Source organism: Lolium perenne, chromosome 6 (assembly GCF_019359855.2).
Source record: "Lolium perenne isolate Kyuss_39 chromosome 6, Kyuss_2.0, whole genome shotgun sequence".
NCBI classification, from domain to species: Eukaryota; Viridiplantae; Streptophyta; class Magnoliopsida; order Poales; family Poaceae; genus Lolium; species Lolium perenne.
The window spans coordinates 131,366,932-131,378,620 of NC_067249.2; the positions used below are offsets into that span (position 1 = coordinate 131,366,932).

Sequence of the window (11,689 nt, forward strand, 5' to 3'; positions counted from 1 at the left end):
ACCTAATGTGAAAAAGTATATTTCACTTTAAAGGAAGAATTAACGTAGAATGTGAGCATGCCATTAACAAGGAAGCAAATAGTCATCATCACAAAATTTGATTCTTTTTTTAGAGCAACATACAAAATGATGGGAATCATATCTTAATAGAAATTAGTAACAAACATCAATAACAATCATCATGTACCTTGGGTTAATCAAGACAAAAAAAATACATGATCAGGACAAGAGGGAGGTGCAGCAAGCTTTGCACAAAAAAGAAACAAAAAAAACTCCTACAAAGGAGCAAGGAATACATGCAGATTCAGAGCAAGGAATACATGTAAATTTAGAAATATATATTCATTAAACATGATTGCATCAGAAATTCCATTTCCTTGAAGCCTTTAACATTGTTGCACTAAGAGCCCACCTGCGTTCAGAACATGGTATCCACCTTTGTTTCTGCAACAGCTCGCTCGCATTCAGAACATGGTATCCACCTTTCTTTCTCTAACAGCCAAACTCCCGTTTCTTCGCATTGCCTCTTAATTCAGGTTATCACAATGAAATAAGCTTTAACTATGCAATTAACAGAGATATATTTTCTTTGACATAACAATTCACATAACCTACAAAAACTGTAAGTTTGTTTCGAAGAAAGTGTCAAATTCGAACCAGTTCAAATATGCAATCAGTCATAATAGAGCAGTATAACGTTCCTAAGTGGCAGTGGCAAGAGGATAAAAGAAGTTCGCCGAAATTAGCATTACTGCTAGACTAAGTATGAATATTGAACCTAGGATAAGCTTATAAAAGCACTTGCGAAAGATAAAAAACAGAGTTAACAGAAACTCATACCATAATTCTAAAAAAACAAATCCCTCGTTACTCATCTTGATAATATTAATATCAGGCAATTTTCCTCGAGTGACCAAAAAAGGGAATGTGTACTCTTTAACCGTGTCCAAGATATAGAAGAGATCCTTATGGCCCACAGATCTTTTAAATCGCAAGGGGTCACCAGAAGCAAATTCGTATACAGGCTGAGTGAAAATCCAAAGCAATAAAGCACATGGCAGCAGCTAGACTGCTTGAAAACTTCTAAACTTGATTCCAGAACAAAATCAAGGGAAAATGTACCAAGATAATTTAACTACCAAAGTCACAATCTAGTTATGTGGAAAATAGTACCTCAGATAATGCAAGTTTTATACCCTATAGCTAAATTCTAGAAACCAAGGAGACGATCTATTTTAGTGATATTCAGGGAAATACTAGAATAATTTAGAATATTTTGTAGCACAAGGTGTATGTAATGCAGGTTGCGGACCATTTTCTACAACACCGCTGCTTGAATTGTTGACAAATAGGTACAAAACTTGCAATAAACTTCAACGTCATAGAAAGATCAGTTGAGATGTTACATGATAATACATGATAGGCTATGGATACAGGTATAGTTACGATCCTTTTTCTTAATCCTCATGCAATAAACAATTTTTATTGCGTAAAAGACTTGGAAACCTCATGCCTGCTTACCAGGGCAGGGATATCTTCTCCGCAGCACGGCAAGGCACAGAGGAGCCTCCATGTGTGCTTGCATCACTCGCAATGAGTGTCTTACAGAAGAACTGCATTTGTGGCCTCGCTTTCGTGCAAGCTCTGACAGCAGGAATGATTTTTTTGCATACTGATAAACATCAGACCAAAAGAAACACAAGGATTAGGGCATTGGTACATAAAGAGAAAACTTCAGAGAAAGCCATAAATTTTAGATGCTTATTGTATTCACTGGTTGAGGAAAGTGGCTACTGAATAAACACGGAAACACAAAATTTCCATCCATATGAAAAATAAGAGCATTCTAGAATTAGGAATCGTTAGAAGAAAATATTCAGGCATCAAAACCATGTAGGCATGTACAGATAAAAACGAAGGAGCTAAGAAATAAGAGGAGCCAAAGCACGCCTGATACACAAGTAACCATACACAAAGAACATTAAAGCATCATTCGGTGATGGTATCTGAACCAGATGCAGAATAAATTAGAAAACAAAAAACAAATGGACATAGACTCAAGATTTACCTGTCCAGTTCCTTTTGATCAAGCTGGCCACTGTATATCAACTTCTATAAATGCTCATCGGCCAAATTAATATACCCCTTCCCATGTCCAAAGAATATCCAAGAATTGTTAGGCCAGTCAAATACGTAACTAATTTACAGAGAAAGCTCTAGAGTCAACAAGTTATGAGATAGTATAATCATGTCCAAAGTTAGTGCAAGTATATAAGCAAGTTTTTACTTCTAACAATACACACACCAAGAAAGCAGAAAAGATAGTATAATCAGATGAAAGATGTTAAATTGATTATTTAGGAAAAAATATGAAAGCTAACCACCAAATTGTTTTGTGCCTGCTGCAACCCTCAAATATATTGACCAACTTACTACCTGATCCATCTATAAGGAGCATGAGATTGAAAGGATAAGAAAATGGCTTCTTCAATCTTTGGAAGGAAAAGGATAAGAATTGAAGAGAATGATTGGAAGTGAACCTGTAAAACCACAAACATAGATATGGTTCTGTCAAATCACTTGAGCTTCATGGCAATGATTAAAAATAGAAGAGTCGCTATGGGTACAGTCATGTTAAAAGATGTAAACAAAATAAATAATGACTGCAAAGACATTCTCATTGGTACACTCGGTATCTCCACTCATACATGGACGATGGATCAACATAATCTTTTGGTACTTTTGATGACAAACAATATTAATACTGAAAGGGGGGGGGGGGGGGGTGCTAAAAAGATGCAAATACAACAGCATATACAGTTAAAGAGCATCACATGTTTTCTGTGTGGTTCTAAAAGACAAACTGAATTGCAGTGCCATATACAGTTAAAGAGCATCACATGTTTTCTATGTGGTTCTAAAAGACAAACTGAATTGCAGTGCCAGACAAGAGACAATAAGAAGTGCAAGGTTATTTCTTTATCCAATTTCCACAAAATATATTTAATACTTAGTATGCCCCTGTGCTGATAAGAATGGGCTATCAGAAAACATTTACTCCGCAAGTCAAGAGGCAGCAACGACAAAATTCTCTAACAGGAATCTGCACAAACCTTTAAACTGGGTTATCCAAGTCGCAATTTAATGAGGACTGGAGTTAATAAATTCCTGCAAGGAACACATAACATCACTACCAAGGGCTCAAAAATCACCGGCAGCAATAGCACAAGAAAGAACGCCACACTGACATAGTCTCACCTTAAGCTGATAATCTCCAAGATACGTTTTGACACTCCATAGCGTAGAGACTGAAGAAGAACAAGCAAAATCCATCTGCAGATCTTTGTGCAATAGAAGCTCATGATAAGTGGCTAGCTGGAATGAGGTATCGCTGCAGATGGTGAGCAGTAGCCAGGCAATCTGTGCCAAACGCCAAAGGATAATTTCCAATGATTTTGGCTTCCATGCAGGGAGAGAAGAATGCACTGGCAGTGCCCAGATGGCCAGATCCATTTGGTTGATTCAGAAATAATTAGAGAGCCCACTGTCTTTCGTTCGGCAGTTGGAAGAATAGTTAGCAAAAAAAATTGTGCGAGGAGCAGGAGATTCTGACCTTGACATTGCAGCGAGTCCCATGAGCACCTTCTTTCTCCCGTATATGCATGTTTGAACCATATCTGCTCCACTAAACACATAAATCCAATCATATGAGGAAGAAACAATTATTAGAATTGTCTAAATTGGCAGAAAACGAACTGAAAGACAAGACAAAATATATAGGGTGGGGAGTAGGGAGAGAGGAAGGGGAGCAGGACCGAACCTCACATTGTTGCAGCTCCTCCTCTTGGCCTCCATCACACCAAGCTTTTCTCCTCGATATAGATGAAGCAACCGGCCACACAGCCAATCAGTGATCACTGCCATACAATGTGTTCTGAAATATCCAGATCTGTGCCATTTGTGTAACCAATAGTTCACATTTAGAGACACATCTCATCCACTGGGAGCATAAATACAGATTGTTTTCATGCACAACCTGAAAGACAGAAGTCAAGCAAGAATATATACATGGGTAATGATGAACCAACAGATATGGCAAAGCCTAAAAAACATAGATCGGGAGCAGATGGGAAGAAGAACTGGGAGATGCTCACCTTGGCGTCATAGGAATCAGTCGAGCTCGCCCTCAGGTGAGTGCACGTGGTCACATCTAGGGGAGAATGACTTATAACCCCCCCCGTTGGTGTGCAAGGGCAAAAGAAGCCCCCTTCTTCGTTGCTCTCCCTCTCAGCCCCTTTTTACTGTCATGAGCTATTATTAGGCTTGTAATTATCTGTATCTTTCCAATTTTTACAGAATGACTAAAGTGCCCCTCCTCTTTTTCTTCAGATTGCACACGACACGGAAGGAGCAACCCGTGCTCGTTCCTTCGCTCCCCAGTCCCCATACCCGTTCGTGACCGAGCCGCCACAGAGAGCGCCCGCCTCTGCTCCGCCTCGTCGCCCGCCTCTGCTCCGCCTCGTCGCCCGCTGCTGCTCCGCCGTCTCCCCACGCCCGCCGCCCTCCAGGACCTCCTCCAAGGCAAGGCAAGCTTCTCCCCTTCTCTTGTGTTGGCTGGATTTTGCTAGTTTGGTGTGGTTGATCTGATTTGTTGAAACCCTAGATGTGGACTGGAGATTGACATGGGGATTTGAGGGGTTCTGGATTGAAAAAGGGGTATGATGGATCTGCAAAGGTAACATCATATTCCCCTATTTTTCTGGATGTATGCATGTGTTTTTGGTGTCCAATATTTGTGGCAAATTTCTGAATTTTTGCTGTGTATTATTGAAGGGATATGTCTACGTGTATGCATGAATCTAGCAAATCCAGTGTGACTAACCTAACCACGGGAGCTACTTCGGCCAATGATGGGGACGAAAATCCTGTTCCTATTATTGATTGGTCTTCTCTTGTGATTGAACCTACTAATGAGGGGGACGAAAATGCTGGGGAGGAAAAGGGGATACCGGATGAAAAGCCGGTGGATGAGCACGCCATGTTTGCTCTGTTTGGTTTTAAAACAGAGGAGAATGTGCGAGCTGATGATGTGAAGCCAAATATTCCTATTCCTAATTATGGCCTACATGATTGTGAGGGTGCTGATATGTTTGTCGATGATAAGGCTCCAAATGAGCCACTTATTGTGTGGGACGAACGGCACCCGCATATGGATGTTGGGACGCCATATCCTAATATGGTTGAATTTAGAAAGGCCATAAAACAATTTGCTATCAATGGGGAGTTTGAATATGGCACTAAAAAAATGAGCCAGAGAGGTTTCGGGCGTTTTGTAAAGGTAAATCCCAAAAAGATGAACCTTGCAAATGGGCCATAACCGCTAATTGGCAGCGAGATGCAAAGTGTGTCATGGTAATGATATTTTCGTTTTGTATTGTATTATTTTTTTGCTCAATTTGTTGGTAATGGTAATAACTTATAAATCTGTACCTTTTTGTGCTGTAGGTTGTGAAGCATCAAACACAACATATTTGCAGCTCAACAAGTGGAAAAGTGACAAATATGACATGCCAATCTTGGGTGGCTGATAAGGCAAAGGCTATTCTGAAGAAAGATCCCACCTTAAGTGCTGTGAAGTTACTTAAAGAGCTGGAAGAAGAACATCATGTCACACTTAACTATCGCACGGTGTGGAAAGGCAAACAAAAGGCTGCAACCAGCTTATATGGGAGTTGGGAAGAAAGTTTCAGGAGTCTGTACAACTACAAGGCGGAGATAGAGTTGAGGTCTCCGGGAAGCATTGTAGAGATTGATACAACCACAGTTGCAGGTGAAGTACATTTCAATAAGCTTTTCATTGCTCTGAAGCCTTGCATAGATGGATTCTTAAATGGGTGTAGGCCATATATTAGCATAGATTCAACTCACTTGAATGGCAAATGGAATGGTCAGTTAGCTGTAGTCACTGCTTTAGATGGTCACAATTGGATGTTTCCGGTGGCATATGGGTTTATTGAGTCTGAAAATGGAGATAATTGGGCTTGGTTCATGAATCAATTGAAGAAGGCAATAGGGGACCTACCGGTATTGGCTGTTTGCACCGATGCTTGCAAGGGTCTTGAAAATGCTGTCAAAAGGGTCTTTCCTGAAGCAGAGCAGCGTGAGTGCTTTAGGCACATGTACCACAATTTCCAGAAATATTTCCATGGTGATGTCTTTGGAAGGTTGTGGCCTGCTGCTCGGGCATATAGATTGGAGGTATATCAACATCACATGGCCAAGGTGTATGCGGCTTCCGATAAGGTATTGCCTTACCTAAGCAATTACCATAATCTGTTATGGATGAGGTGCATGTTTAACCCTCAAATCAAGTGTGACTACATCAATAACAATTTGGCCGAGTGTTTTAATGCTTGGGTGAAAGATATCAAGGACTTACCGATTGTTCAGCTAGCGGACAAAATTAGAGAGATGATTATGGAGCTATTTAGGAAGAGGAGAATGATTGGAGAAAGATTTGTAGGTCTAATTCTGCCATTTGTCATACATCAACTAAATGCAAAGACTAGAGGACTAGGACATCTCAAGGCCAAAGCATCAGCTGATTGGAGTGCGGAAGTGACCAATATTAACAAAGATGGTGAAAGGCATGTGGTGAAAACACTCACACATGAGTGTACTTGTCTCCAATGGCAGCACACAGGCAAGCCTTGTGACCATGCACTTGCCTTCATAAATGTTCTGCAAGCTCGGAACTTTGTCAACATGGAGGATTACGTACATGAGTACTACTCAGTTAGCAGATTCAGGGCAGCCTATGAAGGTGCAATTGAGCCCCTTACAGACAAGAATCAGTGGCCACAAGTAGATACTGGATTTGTCTTGCGTCCACCAATTCCAACAAGCAAGAAAGCTGCTGGAAGAACAAGGAAACAAAGGATAAAGGCTTGGTGGGAAGGTGGTACAAGGAAGGGGGCTCTCAACAAATGCAAAAGATGTGGCGAGCTTGGCCATAGAGAATCTGGCTGTCCTAATAATGGAACAAAGAAAAGGTAAAAATCACACTTGTTGCTCTCTTTTTAGTTCTAACATCTTTGATCTTTTACATGCAAATCATTCTAATTGCTCATTTTTGTAGGAACGGAAAGGGGAAAAAGAACATGTCGCCATGGTTTGATGTTTCCGTGAGCAACTTAGTCCCGTCTACACCAACAAAGAACCAAGCTGCTGCTACAACTAGCAGCCCGGGACCGACCACAAGGAGCCAAGCTGCTGCTGCTACAACTAGCAGCCCAGGACCTGTGACAAGGAGCCAATCTGCTGCTTCTACACCACTGAAATCTCCTCCAGCAAAAGGAAAGAAGATGACTCCAAAGAAGCGGAAATCAAGTGACCTGTGAACTTGTTGTGCCTTTGAAGAACTCCTTTATTTGTTCAGAACTTGGTTGTGTACGTGAGAGACATTCTCATGTTTATTTTGTTGTCATGCATGAACTACTTTAAATTCTTGTTGAACAATCAGTTTGTGAGACTGTGAAACTATCAGTTTGTGAACCTATGATATTGTTGTCAGTTTGTGAGTCATATTATGTTGTGAAACTATATATTTGCTGTCAGTTTGTGAGTATTTATATGTTCTGAAACTACATATTTGCTGTCAATTTGGAGGTGCACATATTGCAGCAGAACTATAGCCTTTTTTTCAATTGAAACAGCAACACGTTTCAGTTATTTACTTGGGCAACATATTGCAGGGGTAGTTCTGTCTATTCATGGGCCATTTTAGTGTTTATATGCTGACATTTCTGTTAAAGAAGCAAAAGGGGGACATCAGCAACTGAAACGTGAACTGGGGGGGCTGAGAGGGAGAGCAACGAAGAAGGGGGCTTCTTTTGCCCTTGCACACCAACGGGGGGGGTTATAAGTCATTCTCCCCACATCTAGCGGGTGCTGCTCCGTCCCCATCGCCATGGTTTCCGGGAGAATCACGCTGCCGGACGGGATCGACGAACCAGACTACCCTCACATGGCTTCTCCTGGTTCACACACACGCTCCCCTTTGTTCCCTACAGCTATGAGAAAATAGGTTGAGAGCAGAGAGAGATCGAAAGGAAGAGATGGAGAGAGGATGGAGAAGCAAACCTGCTGCCGCTTGACCTCGAGTCACCGCCGACCTCCTATCCATAGCCTCCACCCACCTCCGCCCCCTGCCTCGAGCGCACGCCGCCGCCCTCCTCCAGCGCGCCTGATTTCCTCAGAAGAGAAGGGATCTAACCTTTGCAACATCCAGATCAGATCGGAAAATACGCGAGCTAGGGTTAGGAATTTACCTGGTAGAAGCTCTGCTATGATGCTGCTTGCCGACGGAGTAGTGGCCATGGTGGTGGTGGGAGATTTTGAGCCGGTTCCTATTCTTGCTGCCACCGGAGAACGAGATCTCACGCCCCAACCGGCAATGGAGATCCTTCTCGAGGAGCCAGGCTGAGGCGACCGCGACCCAGGCGGAGGCGACCGCGATAAGGAGCGACCCAGGCGGAGGCGACCGTCGCTTCTCGCGCTGCCTGTCGCCACCGCCCCGCGTCCAACCGCCGCGGTCGCTCGGGCGCATCCAGCCGCCGCCGCGTCCGGACGCCGCCGTCGCTCGCACGCTCCCTGCCACTGCACCTCCACCTAGCTCGCCCCCGCGAAAAACTCCTTCTGGGCGCGACGCATCGACGCTCCTGCGCCTCGCATCCAAAGTCGGGCCGACCGCCACCTCCATGCTGCGCCCCAGCCTCCTATTCTTCACCTGGGCAGGCCGGTGCAGCTCCGCCTCCCTCTTCCTCCTGCACGCCATCATCGCCGCCACACACCAGAGAGAACCAGAACTGGGGGGATTTTTTCACCACGGGGGCCGATCTAGGTTTTCACCCACGAGCACGCGCTCAGAAAAACAAGGGAAGAAAGGCGACCTGAACGAGCGCTCTCGCTACCTCTGCTCGTCGACCCCACGCACGCAAGGGCCCGTCCGTCATCGACCTATTCAGACAACCAAGAAGTGAAAAATAAATTACCGCATCCAACGGCCACGGTGAAAAGTGGGTTTGCAAAGTTACTGTTGCTACGGGATTGGACGAACCAGATTGATTTGCCCCTCTTGGATGCCCTGGTTGGCCGGATAGTCTTGGAACATTTATAGGAGAAATTAGATATGTGCTTTTGACTTACATATAATTTAATTGTATATGATCCACATAATATCCATGATCCATCCTTTTTTTTAACTAGAAAAGTAGGAGATGCAAATCGACTGTGACTTAGGTGGATTATGCCTTGCTTGATCATTTCCTTGTTTTGTCTTTAATTATATTTCGTCCTTTTATTGAGGAGCATACATATAGGGTTTGACATTAATAGGTTGCACCCTAAAATGAGGGTAATTTTGTGATCATATGGATTTTGTGGTGGCAACCCTTGGAGTGTCTTGAATCGATATTTATTCTCATGCAGTAGCTCAGAAATGCAAGCTCGCAAGTCGGTGTCAGTTTGTACCACTGTGTGCAGCTCTATCAGATGTGAGATTACATATTTCTCGTCTAGTTGTTGCAGATATTTCATGGTGATTGGCTTCCACACACCAGCTCTATCTTTGACTCCTTGATGACTGCAAGTTCACAGTTTGTATGTAGCTAGTTTTAAAGTAAGAGTATTGAACCACGAAAAACTATTGGTAGAGGTCTTTGTGCCTTTGGTTACCCTTTACCAAAGGATACTTTTGAAAGTTGCTTTTGATTCCAAGTATTTGTGTTTTTAGAGATTTAAGTTTTGGTTCGAAAGAGTATTTTTTCATAGGGAAAACTCAGATCTGGGGGAGGCCACCATTGACGGCGACACCTGTGGGCGTCGTATCCCTTGTTGGAGGCGTTATGTGGGCCACCTGGATCGTATGACAACTACGTCTACATCGTCACACCCCGTGGGGCATTATCTTTGGAGACATTCATCGGTTAGACAGATGTGTGGATGACTTGGTAGCCGGGCGTCCATATCCACGTGTTTCTCTTGGAGACCAGATTGGAGCGGTGTGTCACCTACCATCTACAACGATGATTCTCAGCAGCATGGAGCGGGGTCTCGATGGCTGGCATGTGACGATGGGCGTGCGTAGGGAGGTGGTGTTGTATGGTTTCACGGGGGCGTTGATGGCAGGAAACATAAAGTTTATGCGGATATTTATCCTGAATATTGCTCGGCGGTTTGATGGATGTGACAACTTCTGTAGTGTGTGCATGAGGCACCCGCTAATAAGAGGCTACTAGACCGGATGATCGCTCCTATTTTTCTTAGAGGGTGTCTCGGGGTACGATGTTCCTGTTCCCTAGTCGATGCGGGGTTTTAGCGTTTTTAGGGCACAAGGCCTTCTTGGCATGATTTTCAGTCATTATCAGGTGCGTAGGTGTTATGTGATATCTTCGGATCTTCTAATGTATGATCGTTGTTAGATCTTTGTTGAATAACATAATAAATAAGGTTTAGGCATCTATCGATGTAGAGGGTGGGGCATAACCTCCATTTCGAAAAATAAAACCGATGCAGTTGTACATTGAAAGTCTGAAGGAAAACCTTTGAAAATTGTACAATTGTTGCATTTACATGTTACACAAAAATTGATTAACTACATGAATATGTAAATGGCCCAATTAACATCAAGCTGGGACTTTCCAAAACTGAAGATGATTGTAGCAAATAAAATAATGAACATATTAATCATTTGTGGTAACAAGGTAAGACGATGGCACTTTCCAAAAGGAAACAAGTTACTCCCTCCATTTATTTGTATAAGACCACCACGAACTTTGACTAATAATTTGATAAAAATAATATGAGGTACATGTTAACCAAAGGTATAGCATTAGATTCATATTTGAAAGATGCATTCAATGATATGTTTTGGTGTTGTATAATTTAGCTCTTATGGATCAAATGTTAGTCAAAATTTTGGATTGTAATACTTAGTGCCCTTATATATAAAAACGGAGGGACTATAAAGGAAGTTACTTTGGGATGTGGAAAACAACAAAAGTTGCACGCGGAAAATTCTATACCCGTCCCCCTAAGCTTTTATATGTAAGACCGATATCAAAAATACATATCAGCCCAGCGAAGATCGGCCTATTTGGTTGCCTGCATGACAAGGTATCGACTGGTCAATGCCTATAAGTTGTAGACTAGGGTTTTTTGTGGAAGTGGAGGGCAAGTAAATCGCGAGGGTTTCAGCCGGAGAAGTACTCGAGTGCTAGAAAACTAGGGTTGTGTTGACAATGAAATCGATCCTCTCTTTCTCCCTCGACTCCCCCTTATATAGGAGGCGGAGCCGAGGGTTTTGTGATGTACAAGTTACAAACAGCGAGAGACTCTTTGAGTTCGTCCCGCAATAGTTACAAGTCCTTATTCCTAATACAATTCTATCTTTCCATACCGACATTTAATTGGGCTTCCGGACTTCATATTTTTTGAGTCATGGGCCTTCAGTAAAGCCCGGGTACCTTCTTCGGCAGGCCCATTGGGGATGCGTAGCCCCCGAGATTTTGCTTGAATCGGAGAATCGAGTAAAATCTCCATCATTACAATTAACACATGATTTCTTCGAGTCACTAAATAATTTTCATAAAATAATCATATATTGTACAAGGATAATGGTAGATGGGGC

At 42.8% G+C, this 11,689-nt stretch overlaps 1 protein-coding gene and 1 pseudogene across 13 annotated transcripts; one reads left to right on the top strand and one right to left on the bottom strand.

Moving 5' to 3' along the window:
• Positions 1-127: 127 nt before the first annotated feature.
• Positions 128-9,005, bottom strand: LOC127334530 (uncharacterized). Of its 13 annotated transcripts, none has more exons than XR_011747258.1 (11): positions 8,331-9,003; positions 8,143-8,245; positions 7,936-8,072; positions 4,155-4,205; positions 3,821-3,949; positions 3,614-3,677; positions 3,259-3,420; positions 3,114-3,168; positions 2,069-2,540; positions 1,522-1,672; positions 128-526 (listed from the first exon to the last, which is right to left on the bottom strand). XR_011747258.1 is itself a non-coding variant. In XM_071822678.1 (9 exons), the coding sequence occupies exons 4-8, from the start codon at positions 4,163-4,165 to the stop codon at positions 3,142-3,144; spliced, it is 393 nt and encodes a 130-aa protein (XP_071678779.1). In that variant the 5' UTR covers positions 4,166-4,205; positions 7,936-8,072; positions 8,143-8,245; positions 8,331-9,003; the 3' UTR covers positions 128-2,540; positions 3,114-3,141. The 13 variants fall into 13 exon arrangements, 1 of the variants encoding a protein (XP_071678779.1); XR_011747257.1 differs by having other exon boundaries at positions 128-620; XR_011747261.1 differs by having other exon boundaries at positions 128-1,672; positions 3,259-3,333; positions 8,331-9,005.
• LOC127334529 (uncharacterized) lies at positions 4,397-7,584 on the top strand (annotated as a pseudogene).
• Positions 9,006-11,689: the final 2,684 nt, after the last annotated feature.

Coding starts and splice junctions, on each gene's coding strand:
- LOC127334530 (XM_071822678.1), bottom strand. Junction 3,421..3,613: donor GGACTCGCTGCAATGTCAAG/GTCAGAATCTCC, acceptor CGTTTGGCACAG/ATTGCCTGGCTACTGCTCAC. Junction 3,169..3,258: donor TTGGAGATTATCAGCTTAAG/GTGAGACTATGT, acceptor TGTTCCTTGCAG/GAATTTATTAACTCCAGTCC.